Raw genomic sequence first — 18,304 nt, 5'->3', positions numbered from 1 at the left:
TATGAATTGTACAAGTCATTAATTCATCTTAGAGAATGGAACTAGAAATCCGATTTGCGTCTTATTGTAGGTGTGTCATCTATTCAATGTGGAATTGTTTGTCATCTATTCAATGTGGAATTGTTTGTCATCTATTTAATATGGAATTCTATCTCTTGTTTAGTTTCTAGTATCGATTTGATTTGAGTTCCTTTGTTCAAAACAATATTTATGTCAAATTTTCCTTCTCAGTTGTTTCGTCTTTGTTCAATCTATTGTTCTTCTGTCCAATCAAATATCCTGATCGAGCTAGCTTGACTGGTACATCAAATATCACAACCAGATTCACCATTTTATATCATTTCAATTTCGCTATACAATAAAAATACACCTTTTTCCTTACAAAAGAAATGGCAAAATTTGGTTCCTGATAGAAGAAACTCTCTCTACTCAAAACAGTTTGCTATACATATATATGATATGCCTAAAAAGATACATTACCTCCCTGTAATTTACAAGTTCTCTTGTTCAAAGATTTAGTAAAATGGCAGAAAGCTACATGTAAGATGTTCGGTACTGGCTTTCTAAATGAATTAAAATTGTATTTCTATACGTGCCTATATATATCCTATATATATATATCCTTTATCTGTCCGATAGAACGGATTCGGTCCAAGCCAACATGAGGTCCCGAACGACTGCTGGAAAATCTGCAGACAGCCCCAGTTGTGGGGAAAAAACGTTATGTTCAGTTTCAACCACGTATAAGTTAGATGTCTAAATGTGAAGATTTGGAATGATTAATGGTTGTAAAGGTCTACCTCGGGCTACTTCCAAAGCCATTGATGGTATGTCTATCTGATCTTCGAGTAATCTGTAGACGTCCACGAGCTATAAAAAAAAATATGGCATTTTAGTACATCCTAAACCAGTAGAACCAAATCACGAAGGGAATGGAAGGAGATTACTGACCTCTTGAACGTGAAGCTGCGAGTCTTCAGTTAAAGCAAGAAGCAGCTGTCGACGGATTCCTTCGTCGAGGAGAAATAGGCGAGCTCCATCTTTGATCGTATCTTTGAGGTCAAGTTTATTCACAACTTGTCTTGAACCTTTCCTGGAAAAGGTTGTCCAAGAAGAAACAAGTTAATGGTATATAGCTGGAAATAACATATACTAGAGCTGCCTGTGTAATGATACAGACAGATCCTTCTTCTGCAACGCTGGGTTGCTGCTCATTTTAACAACGTTCTCTTTAGCAAGCACTATAAGATTTTCGAGACGCTTCCATTGGAACATTCCGTCTTTGAATAAAACCTAAGAGAAAGGAAGAACTTGGATTATAAAGGAACTTCTGCGCAATAGTTGATAGCTCCATCGGAGAGAAAAAGTAGAAAATAGTTTCTATAAAGGAACTTCTGCGCAATAATTGAAAAAGTAGAAAATAGCTCCATCGGAGAGAAAAAGTAGAAAATGTCTTATAATAATTTAGGTAGCAGGAGTGTTGATCAAACCTGAATGAGGCGTTCCCGTAAAGCAGGGTTTGGATCTGTCAAAAGACGCTTTGCTACATATGGATATGCAACCTGTTGAGAAAACAAATAGAGAAAAATGTATGGTAAACACGAGGATTGAGATCAGATCCCTAACAAGAGAAAGGAGTATATAAGGATAAGGCAATGCAAGTAAAGGTGTCGTTGAGAAGTGTATAATTGCTTTCAATTTGGAACTCCAGAACACAGTTCTACAACCTATAGAACGGAACATGTTCAAGTAAGGTCGTTGCTTTCAATTTAATATAACTGTTTTCTTATAGAGACAACAAATTAAAATTCGTGAAGTGGAAAAGAAACTAATTCTCTTATGTCTAAGCACTATATATTTATAGACATGATCCGTAGCTTAAGAGTATTCAAGTATTTTGGTAAAGGCACCCCGCAACGAAAGAAAGATTCAATTCTATCAATCCATCAAGACCCTTTCAACCACTCAAATGTTCTGAAACATACACCAACTTTCTAAAGAAGAGCATCTAAGGGTCTTTCACAAAACCTAGTGCACTGTTGACCAAGCAACTAATGAAATTAATTGCTTCAGAGCTCCCTCCACGCACCGAAAGAAAATGAAAGAGCGCACTTAATTCAATCGTTGGAACTACTCTAGACGTTTTCCTCGTGAATCCAATCTTTATCAGAATGCTTTTTTCATAGTAGCTGTGTCAGGCCTCAAAGAAAAAGTTAACACGGTCGTGCTAATTGGGGAAAACCATAAATTTCTCGACAACAATACACCCTTTTATTCACAATTCTCATTTCCTGTTAAAAGGATTGCAGTATTAATACTGAACCTGGTGAAATCTGATAGCCACTTGATACCCAAGCATTTTCAATCCCCTCGATTTTCTCCAAAGTAAAAAGTAGATGCATTACACAAGAATTTGTTTCTATTCGTTAGTTGTTTAAAGATATTTGCCAACGGATAGAGAATCCCCTTAAGAAAAGAAAATTTGAAAGAAGAAAAAAATTGTTCATCCAGTAAAACCAACATAAACACTCAATTACTAAATAGTATATACAGAGTTCATTACTGAGATAAGATGTTTGCCTATCAACTAGCCCTATCCCTATGAAACGTAATGTCATAGAAGTAGAAATTTTCATCCTTTTACTAACAAAGAAAAATACCATAAGAATTTTCTAGCATGTGCACCTGAAATAGAACTAATAAATATGTAAAATATAACTTCACCTCAAGAAATTTGAAGTTGGGCTTGAGAGTAAAACAAATTCCCTCTTGAGTCAGTAGAGATCGAATGACAAGAGAAAACCTCTCAGGTATTCGGATAGGATAATTATAGACCAATTGATTGAACTTTCCTGGAACACATGAAGCAGATATCATAGCAATTCTATGTTGTGATTCTTCGATTTATAGGTATTTTGTTGAACTTAAAAGTTCTATACTAGGGAAGTTACCAGTGACACTTCGGAAATTAAAATCAGATAACCCTTTCCCAGCAGAATTTTGCCAAATTGCTTCTAATGCCGGAATGATAGGAGCAACATCTGTTCCAGGAGCCAGAAATCCGAGCCTAGTGAAATCATTTGCCATTTCAGCATAATCCTCATTTACAGCATGCACGACAGCATCGATCAAGATTTGTTTATTTTGCTGATGGATAGAAAAAGCAATACCGCAAAAAAGATGAGAGAAAGGGAGAAATTAATATATTTGATTCAATTTTCCATAAGGACGAAAACTTACCTGACTGAGGACAGCAACATTTCCAAAATCCACATATGCTATACGTCCATCACGCATTGCAAAAATGTTTCCGGGATGGGGATCGCCATGAAATAACCCAAATTCTAGCAATTGCCGCAATGCTGCACTAACTCCAACTGTTAAAAATCCATCGACATCAATGCCAGCATCCTTAATAGCCTGGTTTGTATGAGAAAATTGTTAATACTTCAAGAAGTACCCGAATGTATCATGTACCAAGAAAAACCATATTAACGATCAAACCTGTGGGTCAGTGCAGCGGATACCATCAATCCATTCCATCACCAAAACCCGTGAACCAGAAAGTTGTTTGTAAACACGAGGAATTTTTACAGTGGGATCATTCTTGAAGTTTTCAATAAAGTCCTCAAGGTTACGGGCTTCCTGCATTAGAAAAGAAGTATTAAACAGTGAGACAAAAATTTTGCCTTCCAGGAGCATGCTTTCAATTCATGGTTGCTTCAATACAATGTGGTCCAAAACGACTTTGCTAGAGGACAGTTCAGATACATACCAAAGTATAATCAAGCTCCTCCAACAGCTTCTCACCAAATTCATCAACTATGAGCTCTGCATTACACCCAAGTTTTTGTAGACTGATGCCATTTAAAAAAGAAGCAAGCGTACGAAAGAGAAAAAGATCCTGGTAAATTATTGGCTCGATCTTAGGCCTTTGAACCTGCAGACAGATTATATAATAATACTGAGGCTAAGGTCTTCTAAACAGTAATGAACAGTCTAAAATGTATGAACTTCCTGACAATGTGAGGAAAACAATAATGTTAATTACATAAAAAACATAAAAACCTTGATAGCAACATCCTCGCCAGAGTCTCGTAGAGTAGCTCGGTAAACTTGACCCAAACTTGCGGCTGCTATTGTCCGTGACGAAATTTTGCTAAAAACAGCTTCAAGGGGGCGACCCAGTTCTTCTTCTATGATACTGAACGCAACCTAGGCAATACCAAACCACATGAAATTATCAGAAAAGTGCAAGATCGTGTATAAGGATGTCTCAAATTTATCAACTGCTAAAAACAACATTCTACCTCATTAGGAAAAGGTGGAACATCGTCTTGAAGAATGCAAAGTTCATTCATATAATCTTCTCTAATAATATCGGGTCTGTTGGCAAGGACCTGTCAAATGGAAGAAAGATCAAGATGGCCCTGAGATGTTGAAAAGGCATGTATGCTTGACAGAGCACATATCTTTTCTAGAACACATGACAAATAGGACTTCCACTTCTGAAATATAGGCTACTCAAAGTAAACTTGTAATTTTTTCAAACATGGATACTCCGGAGGGGGGGAATGTAAGAAAAATCCTGATCAAGCTGCAAACGGAGCTTAAAATATTGGCTTTCAATTCAGTGGACAAAATTCAGGGTATCCTGTTCACTTTCTTGAGTTATGGAGGGTGCAAAAGTTGTAAATGGAGGAAACAGATAGACCACGATAGCAGAAAATTACGATAAAAACAGATTTAGACTTCGTTCAGCAAAACAAAACCATTGATAATGATATTTTGATCAGAACCAATTAAAGGCAAACAATCATAAGTCGACAAGAAATACACTATAATTTAAAAGCATCATACCTGCCCAGCTTTAATAAACGAAGGTCCCAAATCACACAAGAGTTTTCTAAGCTGCTGAGCACGAAATGGGACAACCTCTTCATCCCTTCCGACAAAGTAGTCATACATCAAAATAGACCAGTATAATCCGAGATTCCAAACTATCTCCACACCACGAGAAATGAGAGACAAGACAGCTCCTCTGGATTCCAATACCTTGTTTCTCACCTAAAATAAGATTCAAACATTTACACATGACAAGCTTAATTGAGTACTATTTTTCAACGCCGTCATATGCTAAACATTCAATGTTAATGAATTTCAACCTAATTTTGCAAAAGAAGGCTAACAAATTGTTATCATCATATCACGCCACAAGATTTTCACAGAGATAATAACAATGGCGCGAAATAACATCAGTCATGCAGTAAAGAATAAGATCCTGAAAACCAGCCTAATTCACAAGAAAGACACGAATACGCAAAAGTAATGAACACATTCAGTTCTTACAAAGTACTGTTAAAAAATTCGTACTGTCTCGGGAGAATACTTGCGAAATGGTATGCAAACACCACGCTCGATATCTAGCAACTCCAAGGCAGTACTAGATTTCGGCACTTGCCAGTCCTTTTTCTCACCGGAACCATCACTTCTTCCACTCGCTGCAGCACTGCTACGGGAGACTTCAACTGCAGAATTAGAAATTCGAATCACAGAAACCTTCTGCTTCCTTCCCCGCACAAGCGAACTCCTACCTTTCAAGCTGCGTTGTTTTGCAGAAAACGAAACGGCATGCGTGCAATTCGCAAGTACAAAATCCATATCCAAAGAACGAAAAATCAAAACCCTAAAATCTAGAGAATGAGAAGAAAAATGGAGTTACTGAGCTTGGCGCCGGAGAGGAACAGCGAACGATCAACTTCAAAAATCAGTTAAAGTCGATGATTTCTCATTGAGATTCGTGCGATTTGATGTGGGCAATCGGGAACCCCATAATTACGAGAGCTTCTAATTGATCCCCTCCACAGAAATAGTTTAGCCATTGATAGAGCTGGATTGAAGCTTACGTGTACGGCACATTTGAAAAATTCTGGACCAAAAGGATGGATGGAGGAGAGAGAGACAATACAGAAGGAGAGATGGAAATTCCTAACTTTATTATGTCATAAATTACCTCATAAACCTTTTTAAAATAAAATTAGAAACAATCATAAATATAACAATCGGTCCAAAGCATTGACAATATGATACAATTGAAATTTTATTTATAGATTTACAACAATTCTCATTAGTTCATTAGTGATAAATTATATTAATAGGAGTTTATCGACGATAAAATTTATGTAAAAGTCTATCAATGATAAGATTTATTATATTGATAGATTTGGTTATATGTACCATCATTTAAAAATATTGCTATATAATTAATTATTAAATTTAATAGTACTATTCATTGTAAATACCACTTAAAATATATCGTAAAAGAAGTACCATTTAAGAGCTTATAAACTAAGAAAGTAATTTATTTAAAATTGTATTTTGATCGTAAATTTTTTAAGTTTTATCGATTTGTATTATGAACTTTTTGTTTAATTAGATTACACTCTTAAGTTTAAAATAGTGTTAAACCCCCACCTCATATATGGTGAATTAAAAAAATTATAATAATAAAGTAAAGTATTGCAACGTATGTTAAATCAGTGCACAAATTGACCATCTAATAGTTCTTTAATTTTATATCATACTCGTATTAATTGGATATTTTTTGAAGTTTATAACCCGTTTGGTTAAGAGGTGAGAATGAAAAATTATATTCTATTACCATACAGGTTTTTAACTTTGGAATGAGAATATTTTATTCCAAGGTATTTCATATTTCCATCCATGGAGGTTTTTTATAACCACTCAAATAGATGAGTTTTCTTTATTTCCAATTGTTTCTCTTTCTCTCTTACCTTTTATATTTTCATTTTGTTTGTTTTTATTTTTCGTTGATATGGGTAATTTATTTAATTTTTATAAATATGTTTAAATTAAATTTATAATTGAGATATATAGTTAATTTTATTAATAATAATACTAATATAATGATTTACTCTATTATTATGAATTAATATGAAAAACCATATATTTTTAAAAAAATATGAATCATTAAATCCCTTTTTATTGGTAATATGAATTTATTAAAATTATTAATTAACCTTTAAAAATATTAATTAATTAACTAATAATAAAATAAGTTAATTGTTTTCCATTAAACAATCTTGTACACTTGTACTTTTAGATTTAATTTATAATCATAATTATTTTTTAAAAAATTAAAAACATTGTTTGATGATTTAAAATCAATTAGATTATATCGACCTTTGTATATATATAATACCAATAATTGACATTAAATAATTAGTTAATTAACTCTTCTGTTAACAAGACTATAAGAAAAAAAGAAAGTGAATATTTAAATTAATTACCAATATTTTTTTAACAACAATTGACAATATAAATATGCCATATAAAAAAAATTGATTTATAATAAATATATTAAATCGAAGGGTGAGGGGTATTTTTAGTTAAATTTTAATGGTTTAAAATTGATTTAATAATTTAATATAATAAAAATAAATTAACAAATGAAAATTAATTATTAAAATCAATTTTTATTAATTTTATACTTCATAATTACATAAAAAATTATAACACATTATCATACATTCTATTCTTATTTTCGTACATAATCAAAGATAGTAATATTTGATTCCCAAATATCTTATTTATCGATATTCTTTATTTCTAGGCAATCCAAACGGTTCGTCAATACTTGAATATTTATCTAAATTTATTTTACAAATTAACTAAAATTGAAATTTTATAGTTCAAATAAATGCTTCACAAATTAGGATCAACATTGACAGATGAGTTTGAGCTTACTTGTACGTTACTTTTTCTTTTGGATAAAATCAAATTTCCGGCTGAAGTGGCATTTGCCTTGCTGTGGCAGTTCGTGGTCGTGGCTTTAAGAGGTCCACAGCCCCGATGGGGAAATTGTGATAAAATGTAAAAGTTTGGGCTATAGAGTCCGTGAGATTTCAATTAAATGGAAATTTGCGGGGTTATTTGTGAAATTTAAGCTCTCTAGAAATAATATGTTATTTTAGATTTAAATCTTATTTGGGTCTCCGAATTTTGAATCTTATTTTATTTTGATACCTAACCTTTCAAAAATGCTTATTATAGCCACTTAATTTCAAAAAATGCCTACTTTGATCTTTGGTATAAAGATTATGTTTTAACTTTTTAACAAATGGTGAACTACATTGTATTTATGGAGGATTAAACTGCCAAATAAGTTATCTTCCCTAAAAAATCTAGGGTTTCAATTTTCAACTAGAGTGTAAATTAAAAGTCATGATTTTGATTATTCACTATTTTGGCCCATTGGATGTTGGCATTCTACAATTTCTCAACACGTGCCACACATAATTTTATCCATATACAACATTCAAGTGCTTCGTTTCCTCAAGTTTGGGATATTTTTATGATTTATTAAGGTACTTTTGTTTCTCTTTCTCCGAATCTTTTTTTATGAACCTAGTTCTGTGATTCATTGTGGTAACATTTTTTTAGAGTTTATTTTCTATATGGGTTGGAATTATTTGATTCTAACTCTATTTTCATCTTATTTGCTTGGAGATTCCAATTTGGAAAAAAAAGAAGAAAATAGTAAGATTTTTTTTTTATAAAAGAAATAAAAAGAAAGATAGTCTTTTTGAAAAAGAAAAAAAATGTGAAACTGGGGGCATAGGATATTGAAGATCAGTCAAATGATGACGTGGGCAGTGTCCTACGATGATGTGGCCTATGACTTGGCAATGTCAACTGTCACATGCCAACTAATTTGATGAATATTATGGAAAAGGGATTTTCCATCTTTTCATATCATACGGTTATACTCCATCCAGTAGTAGCTCACCACGTTACCTAGATTTTCTCCTTGTTGCATAGCTTTTCTTCTCCAACATTCTTTCAATAATTGTATATAAACTGACCTATTCAAGCTCCTATTGCATCGTGAAAAGATAGCCACAGAGCAAATATAAATTAAGAAACTTTCTTTCAGTGCCTCCGTCCTTTTCTTTCTTCATTTTTGTTTCTCAACTTGGTGTCAGAGCATCTCATGGCTAATGTCAACCCAATCCTGGCTCCAAGCTCCAGAAATCCCATCAAACCACCATTGAACTACTTACTTAACCAAATAACCTCTGTAAAGCTGGACAAAACTAATTTTCTCCTTTGGTAGAATCTGGCATGACCAATCCTTCGGTCTATCGTCTTGAAGGATATCTGACCGGTGAAAAAACTTGTCCAAGCAAGTTCATCACTAAAAGCGTCGATTCAACTACCTCTGAAGGTCCAAGCTCGGGAACACCAGAAGAAACACAGTAAACAACCAAACCAGATTATAATGCGCTGGTAGCAATAGATCAATTACTACTCGGATGGCTATACAACTCCATGTCACCAGAAGTCGTCACACAGGTAATGCGTTTTCAAACCGCTAAAGTGAAGGATCCTTATGAAGGGTCCGTAGCGAAAACAGATCATCCTAATTCTAAAAAATTTACAGAATGCAATTTTACAAAGAAACAAAATCGATCATGCATTTAATTAAACAAAACATACAACATGCTTGAGAAACTAAGAAGAGAAAAAGGGAATAGAAGACTTGCCCTTGAAGAACGTAATCTTCACGTTTTCTCTTCACTGTGAAAAACACGAACACCAAAAAGGGCACTACCACAAAAGCAACCTCGGTATTCTCTGGATGAAAATCCAGGAGGAGTGGACTCTAACTACTTTGGTGAGGGAAGGGATTGAGAGAGAAGAGGAAAAGAAAAGCAGGGAAAACCCTGAGATATTAGAATACACACAAAAAAAATTCTTATCATATAATATATATTAAACTATATGTTACATCAAATATAACATAGCTTTCTCTCACCAATGGATTTTAATATGAATCATATTTATATTAATTTTAACCATATAAATCCAATTCTTATAATTAATATTTGAATCATATTCAAATATTTATTTTCTCTCATAAATACTTAATATTATAATGTATCAAATACATTATAGTAATTATATCATATATAATTAATTCCCTTAATTAATTTGAACAATTCAAATTAATCCAAAAACTGATTCTCATTAAATCCCGTTGAGCTACCGAGGGGACCTCATGAACCTGTAACTTGAAGCTCCAATCGTACGTGAATAATTAGTTAAACTCTTTAATTTAAATAATTCACCATCCGTTAACTGACGGGCACTCCACTAAAGATTGTTAGCTGCACTCTTCGCGCTACGGATATATTTTTGTGTCCATTCAATATAACCAGTCAACAGTATGATGACCCTTTAAAAATTGCTCATAAGTACAGCTAGGCCAAAATTACCCTTTTGCCCCTGTAGTTACATCTAACTCCTTAAGTACCACTGATCCCTCTAATGAATAATAAATCATAGTCCAACTATGACCAAACCCTTCTCGGGCCAGGAGAAGGTGTGGCGCCACATTATTCAAGCCTTGCAATCAGCCCTTAAGGGAACATTTATCTACTTACCCCGATGTTGAGGAATGAGTGAATTCCATCTTGTGTAGCTGTGTTCTTAGCTCCTCAATCAAATGAATCCCCAAAATGGTAGGCTTGTTGAGTCGGCGATCTGGCCTCTCTCACCCATAAAAATCAAAGGACTGCCTTCACAAGCAGGAGTTCATAACTCATTTAGGATTCAAGTCATGTTATCTATGGTCATCCTGATGAAATGTAAGTCTCTATTATGAACGACTTTATATAATGAGACTAAACATTTCGTGGTCCGATCTTAAACAAACTTCTTTGTGTAGAATATCTCCGCTCACGTGTCTTCACATGAATGATCAGGATCAGATCATTTGTAGCACTTTATAACAATTGTAACATCTACAAAACGAGCCATACTCATAGTGTCACAAGGATAAGGTATCTAGCTTTATCCATCTACTACAAACCATTTAGGTTATCACTTAAACATGATCCACTCGTATGTCTCTACATACATGTTTAAGCTACAAGATAACCTTGGATGTTAGTTTATTGGTTTATGGCTAATGCAACTAATTTTGAAATAAAACAACAAATGTTTTATTATATAAATGAAATGTTTGTACATTACAATTATAAACTATAGGACCCTACGAGATTTAGGGCATCAACCCCAACATAAAAAAAAAAAACTTTGAGAAACTGTTTTAGAATTTTTTGGAGTTCATTCCAGAGCTGAAATAGACTATCTTAAACGTTTATTTCAACAAACTACAAAATGTGCTTGAAAAATGAGTGATTACCTGTCCACCATGAAGTCTTACTCTGATAATCTAGCCTTTGCTGGGAGTCCTGTTAGTTCCAATGATCTTGACTCTCAAGTTTTGTCAGGTCTAGATGAAAAAAATAATGCTGTTGTAGTATCTGTGCAAGGGAAGATTGGTATATCTTGGACTGAATTACAGTTCGATCTCCTTAGATATGAAAAATGGTTGGAATATCAAAATACCATAAAGAATGAAGTCTCCAATCTATACTTAAATATTGATTCCTCCTCGCCCTCTGTGAATGTTACTCAATATCGAAGCAGCTCAACTCTTCAAAACCCCACCTCAAATCGAAACAACCCGCCCCCACAGACTAATAACTAGAGAAGAGGACGAGGACTTGGTCGTGGTAGATGGAATAATCAATGCCCTACCTGTCAAGTGTGTGGCCGCCTGTGCCACACAACAAATATTTGTTTTTCAAGGTATAATTGGGATGTCAGCAACCCAAATCAAACTCATCTTCGTGAATGAGCCTTTAGTGTTTTAGGCCAAGCACCAAATTGTCAGTAACCCAAATCAAACTCATCTTCGTGAAGGAGCCTTCAGTGTTTCAGGCCAAGCACCAAATTATCGAACAAACCAGAATGTTATGTTGGTTAATCTTGTTCTACTAACTCCGGAAAGTGTTGTGGATCCAAATTGGTATGCGGATAGCGGTGCCTCTAGCCATGACACTACCAACCCAAACTTCCTACACGCAAAGATAAACTACACGGGTACTGAAAAAGTCATTGTAGGAAACGGTGCCCCTCTATTAATTTCATACATTGGTAACTCTACTTTCCCCTCAAATTATGGTTTTCTCAAGCTTAATAATGTTCTGTGTGTTCCCAACATTGCCAAAAATCTTGTTAGTGTCTCTTAATTGGCAAAGGATAATAATATATGTGTTGAATTTCACTCTAATTTATGTGTCATAAAGGACAAAACAACGGGAGTGGAGCTACTGAAGGGAGTTTTTAAAGAGGTTTATATCAAGTTGCCTCCAGCACATCTATAAATAATGCCCAGGCTATACATGGTAGAAGTCTCGGTGGTGCTGACATTAATCTTGTCTTTCCTTAAGTTTATCAGACCTCTGTAATACTATTCAAGTCCATTTTGCATAAGAGGATTGGACATCCATATTAAAGTTTTAAACAGAGTAATTAAGGATCGTAATTTGAATCTTTCAGTTAATGATGTCTCAGATTTCTATGAAGCTTGTTAATTTGGTAAAATTCACGCCTTACCTTTTCCAAACTCTACTTCTCAAGCTAAATCCAAATTTGAGCTGGTACATACTGATTTGTGGGGGCCCGCCCCGATCGTTGGTGACGGGAAATTAGAAGTCAAATTATTCAACAATTAAAATCCCTTGGACGCGGTATGCGATGCATGTTCTTAAGATATGCGTTGATAGTCCTGCGTCGATGGTCATGCGTTGGAATTAATATGCATTAATAAATGTATGCTATGACCATGCGTCCTATCACAAGTTTTCTTGCGCTCACGCCAAGTATAACGCGAATGCAAGTTTCTCGGGTAATCCGAGGTCGAACACTGGGACTTGTAGCTATATGTATGCAGTAATGTGCATGCGACAGTTTAAATAAGAGAATGGAAGGGAGGTAGCTAAGTTAATCCTACTCCTACTCCTATTTAACAGACAACGCAATGAGAATATACATGAGAGGTAGAGATATGACAACACTTGACATGAAATAAATGTATGGGAAAATAGATAAAATGTGGAGATGATTTCATTGCAATACTTAAGAGTGACCGCAAGGGCAACCTTAGTCAACGCAAGCCATGCGATCATGCAACACACATACAATAGTAAACCACCTCTCGGTGTGAATGCTACGGCTTCTAATGCTAGAATGCATGCGATATATGCAATAAGTCTATAGGACCTATCATAAGCATCTATTCTTATTTATGCGATGACAAAGTGACACACACACAAATAAGGCGACCACAATATCATACCTATTCCTAGGGTGCATGTGATACAGGTTAACAAACAAAGCTTATCTCTAAGTTCCCCATTCTTGCCTATGTGTTCCAATCCGCTCTCTCGAGTCTTAGATTTGGGTTTTAGATTACTCTCTCAAGTATGCCTAAATGATGAATGATGCGCTCATAAGACAAGGTAACCGCATGAACTTGGCTGACCAAAGATTATTCCTATCTCTAGTGAACAATGCATACATTGCTTAATGCGACCAACCACTTACCCTCCCGGGCAGTTGGTTGTTACTGACTTTACTCATAGACAAGCAATGCGTTAGCCTATAGACAGGTATTGCCACAACTTCACACTAAGCAATTAAGGTTACTCACACACTCACGCAACGCACACCTCTTGGTAGGTTGCTACATGCTTCATATCCCTAATCCACATGACTAAGTGTGCAATACCGAAGCAATCTCACTAAGTGTTGCAATGAAAGTAAAGATGCTAAGCAAAGAAGATGGAGATGGAGTCGAAGGAAACAGAGAAATGCATTGAAAATAAATTGTATTGATTCCTTAATCACAAAATGTCATACAATAAAACATAAGAAAAGAAAGGAAAATGAAATGACCGGCTAGAAGCAAAGACTTGCTTCTAGCGGATGTGCGTCAAGGCTGCCGGTGGTGCCATGGATTGGCGGTGGAGCTGACTCTCTCAAGATCTAGCTTCGGTCGAAGGCTCCGGTCGTCACTCGGAATGGATGAAGGAGGTGAAGAACTCTCAAGCGTCTTCTCACTCATTTTGTCTGGATCGCAGGGAAAACCCTGGGTTGCAGGGGTAATCCCTGGATAACTTAAATTTCAGCTCATCGGCTTCTATTTATAGAGCTTGGGTCACCGACAGCATTAATTGGACTGCTCTGAGTCTGACATTCAGCGCGTTAGTCCTTTTTGAACCTCTGCCACTAACAGCGTGGTGGTGAAATGTCAGCATCATCTTTTGGTTTTTCTCGAGGTAGATGAATTGATTGCGTTCGTTCCACCAACCTTGCGTTGATCCCATTAGTATGCATTGTCACATAGCCGCAATCATTTAATGACCGCATTCGCTTAATACCGCAACTTTACACGATGACTGCAATCGCTAGACGAGCGCAATTCCCATGCTATGGACGCATACGGCTGATTACCGCAACATCCATGCGTTGATCGACGAGTTCGACCTTGCGATGGAGTGCTTCTCTGCATGTGGTCGTCTATGCGGTGGTCTGGTTTCTGCGTTTGCGCCCATTTCCTGTTTTAGCTACAAAAATAGAACATTGAACGCATAATAACGGGTTAGCTGAGATTCAACATGCTGATCGACGCAAGCTCATTTGCTCATGAATTTCTATCATGATTGACGCATATTCTGCTTAACGACCTTCATAATTCTAAGTAAAAGGCCTAAGATGACACGCATTTCTGCATGTCATCAATCGTCTCCGTAGATGGGTTTCAATACTATGTTATCTTTATTGACAATTTTAGCCGCTTTACTTGGATTTATCCTCTCCGACAAAAGAGCGATACTATTTTTGCCTTCCAACAGTTTCTTGTAGTTGTGAAAACTCAGTTTAATATGACAATTAAAACTTTACAAAGGGATGGTGAGGGTGAATACCAACCTGTTACTACTCTCTGTACTAATTTGGGCATTGCAACCCGGTTTTCCTGTCCTCATACTTTGGCACAAAACGGTCGGGCTGAATGTAAGCATCGCCATGTCATCGAAATGGGTCTCATATTGCTTGCTTAAGCCTCCATGCCTCTCAAGTTTTTGTGGTTTGCTTTCAAAATGCTATTTTGTTGATTAATGAGCTTCCCTCTTCTACTCTTCATTACAAATCTCCTATGAAAATCCTAATTAGGCGTCAACTTGACTTTTCCCTATTACGTATTTTTGGTTGTGCTTGTTTTCCAAATCTTCAACCTTATCAAACTAACAAGTTTGCTTTTCATACAGAAAAATTTGTTTCTTTGGGCTCGTCGCCACAACATAAAGGCTACATGTGCCTATCATCAGCTAGTCGCATTTTCATATCCAGGCATGTCTGCTTTAATGAGGCTAATTTTCCATTTTAGAATGGCTTTGGCAAACAACAAGTTTCCTCTTCCAATTCATCCCTAACCGCACCATCTATCTTAACTTGGTTTGGCCCACCCACCCTATCCCAAACACCCTCACCTATTTTGACCTAACAACTAGCCCAACACCCAATTCAACCATCACCTTATACCTTTCGATCTCCCTCCCAGATACAACCTTCTACTCCCTATCTTCAACCCACAATCCAAGTTGTAATACTCACCTCTCTGACAGTTCAGGCCATCTCAGCCCAACATTATGATGTTGGGATTGATATCCTAATTCTCCCGGAGTCTCGTAGTTTGTAAAATTTGTACACATTGTTATTAATAAAATAAGAATAATTTTATTTGCATTTACTCATATCCAATAAACAAAGATCCATGGTTATTGTATGTAAACTTAAGCATGTATATGCGATATACAAGTGGATCATGCCTTAAGTAATAACCTAAAAGGTCTTTAGTATAATGATAGGGATACCTTATCCTTGTGACACTATGGATATGGCCTGCTTTGTAGAGGTTTACAAATGTTGTGAACTACTACAGGTGGTCTGATCCTGACCATTCATGTGGAGACATGCAAGCAGGGGTGTCATTTACAAAGAGTTTGTATAAGACTGGACCATGAGATGATTCATCTCTTTATATAACGCTGTTGATACTTGAGACTTACATCTCACTTAAACTATCATAGGTGACGTGATCTTAATCTTGAGTGTTTTGAGAACTCCTGCCTATGAGGGCGGTCATTTGATTAGTATGGGTGAGAGTAGCCAAATTGCCAACTCAACAAGCCTACTTTTTTGAGGATTTGTCTGACTCAGTTATATAAGACGGAATTCACTCTTTCCTCGAAGCAGAGGTAAGTAGATAGACTGCTCCCTTAAGGCCTGATTCCGGGTCTTGAACATAGTGGCCACATCTTTTCTTTGGAAGAGAAGACTTAGTCATAGTAGGACTATGACTTATTGTTCATTAGAGGAATCAGTGGTACTTAAGGATTTAGATGTAACTACAGGGGTAAAATGGTAAATTGGCCTAGTTGTACTTACAAGTGATCTGTGAAGGGTTATCGCAATGTTGATTGGTTGATATGGACATAGAAATATATTTGTAATGAGGAGAGTGCAACTGTCGATCTTTAGTGGAGTGCTCTGCAGTTAACGGATGGTGAATTCCATGACTAAAGAGTTTAGTCAGTTATTCACGTACCATTGGAGCTTCAAGCTACAGGTCCATAAGGTCCCCTTGGTAGCTTAATGAATTCAAGTTGAGAATCAGTTCTTGGGGTTAATTTGAAGTGTTCAAATTAACAATAGAAAATTCAATTATATATGATATAATTGGTGTGATATATGAGATACATCAAGTGGAGGATTAATGAAAATATAAATTACATTAAGTACCATAAAATAGAAAAAGAACTATGGTTTGTATGTTTCATGAGATGAAATATTAAAACTATAAGTTATAAATATAATATGGTAAGTTGGTTATCATATTTATTTATAATAAATTAATTATATGATAATTAATTTCTTTTTCTCTAATAACCGATTGAGTAGGGGGTTATTGGTGGTTTTATGGTAACTGTGAGATAAAAGGAAAAATGTTTTCCTAATTTTAGAGAGTTGCCTCATTTGGAAATTACTCACAGAAAAAGCTATCAAGTGAAAGTGTTTCACTAAGCGATAACTATAGAGAGATTAAACGATCGCGGAGCTTTGACTATATGATAGTCATTCAGCTGGTCGTAGCTAAACGATTGTGCGACTAAGTCTATACGATAGGCTGCCATTTACTAAACAATCGAGCACATCGGCTATGTGAGCTCCCACTTGCTCGATCATCTACATGATCGTTGTCCTCCAGTCTCTTCCTCAAGCCAAGATCATACAGAGCCTACAACTTCTAGTTTCTCACACCAAGAATACCAAGGTAACCATTGTGGTGGTGTCCTCTCTCATTTCGTGGATCGAGTTAGTCTCGATTGTGTTCGAGGAGCTTTTGGCTGTTCGTATTGTTTGTGTGGTGTTTGTTATGTTCGTGCTGTTGCTCGTGTTGTACCGGTCGTTGTGTTCGAGTACTATCTTGGATGCTTGTAGACTGTTCGAGGGATTCTTGTAGAATGTTTCTTCAAAGGTGCGCATACATTATCCCTTGAATTCTATCTTAGCATGCTGTAATTTCTTATTGTGCATGACCTGTTAGTTTCTGTTCTTAGACTGTAATTGTTAGTGTTCAATTTCAAATGGAATTTGGAACAATCCTTTCGCTGCAAATGGAAATCCTCATGTTTGATTTCCTTCATATGGCCCATTAATCCCTCGCCTGCCTCATCTCAAACCACTTCCTTTAATACAGTCTTTAATACTCTCTTCCCGCCCCCCAATCATTCACCTTTCCCTAAACCTCAATCAAATCTACCCTCCTCCTCCCCTCCTCTTTTAGAGGCTCCTTCCTCAACTGACCCTTTACCGATGCCTCGCCCACCTATTATCAATAATCACTCAATGACAACCTGTGACAAAGCCGGTATTTTTCGCCCTAAGGCATGGATTATCAAGACCCCCACTGACTTCTCTTCCCTTGAGCCCACCAAACTTCAAGATGCTCTAAATTTGCCAGCCTGGAAGTCTGCCATGGACAGTGAAATCGAAGCTCTCCAATGAACAAATACTTGGACTCTTGTTCTCTCACCTTCTGATTTAAATGTTGTGGGTTGTTGATGGGTTTTGTGGCTCAAGCGCAATTCAGATGGGACTATTCAACTCCACAAGGCCCGTCTTGTTGCCAAAGGCTTTCATCAACATGCTAGCATCGACTTTTTTTGAAACCTTTAGCTTGGTGGTCAAGGCCTCCACTATATGCATTGTTCTGTTTTTAGCTCTCTCCAATGATTGGTCCCTCAAACACATTGACTTCAACAATGTTTTTCTTAATGGAACTCTGAAGGAAACTATTTACATGACT

General features: G+C 36.0%; 1 protein-coding gene across 2 annotated transcripts; it reads right to left on the bottom strand.

The window, feature by feature from the left end:
* Positions 1 to 312: 312 nt before the first annotated feature.
* LOC120075843 (protein ACTIVITY OF BC1 COMPLEX KINASE 1, chloroplastic) lies at positions 313 to 5,954 on the bottom strand. Of its 2 annotated transcripts, none has more exons than XM_039029543.1 (14): positions 5,374 to 5,954; positions 4,861 to 5,067; positions 4,311 to 4,400; positions 4,069 to 4,215; positions 3,776 to 3,940; positions 3,505 to 3,645; positions 3,241 to 3,420; positions 2,952 to 3,147; positions 2,725 to 2,852; positions 1,491 to 1,562; positions 1,181 to 1,293; positions 952 to 1,093; positions 801 to 870; positions 313 to 689 (listed from the first exon to the last, which is right to left on the bottom strand). In XM_039029543.1, exons 1-14 carry the CDS (start codon positions 5,659 to 5,661, stop codon positions 625 to 627), a joined length of 2,004 nt encoding a protein of 667 aa, XP_038885471.1. In that variant the 5' UTR covers positions 5,662 to 5,954; the 3' UTR covers positions 313 to 624. The 2 variants fall into 2 exon arrangements, with proteins under 2 accessions (XP_038885471.1, XP_038885472.1); XM_039029544.1 differs by having other exon boundaries at positions 5,350 to 5,485.
* Positions 5,955 to 18,304: the final 12,350 nt, after the last annotated feature.

This window comes from Benincasa hispida, chromosome 4 (genome assembly GCF_009727055.1).
Source record: "Benincasa hispida cultivar B227 chromosome 4, ASM972705v1, whole genome shotgun sequence".
Lineage (NCBI taxonomy): Eukaryota > Viridiplantae > Streptophyta > Magnoliopsida > Cucurbitales > Cucurbitaceae > Benincasa > Benincasa hispida.
This window is presented reverse-complemented; position numbering and strand designations above follow the sequence as displayed.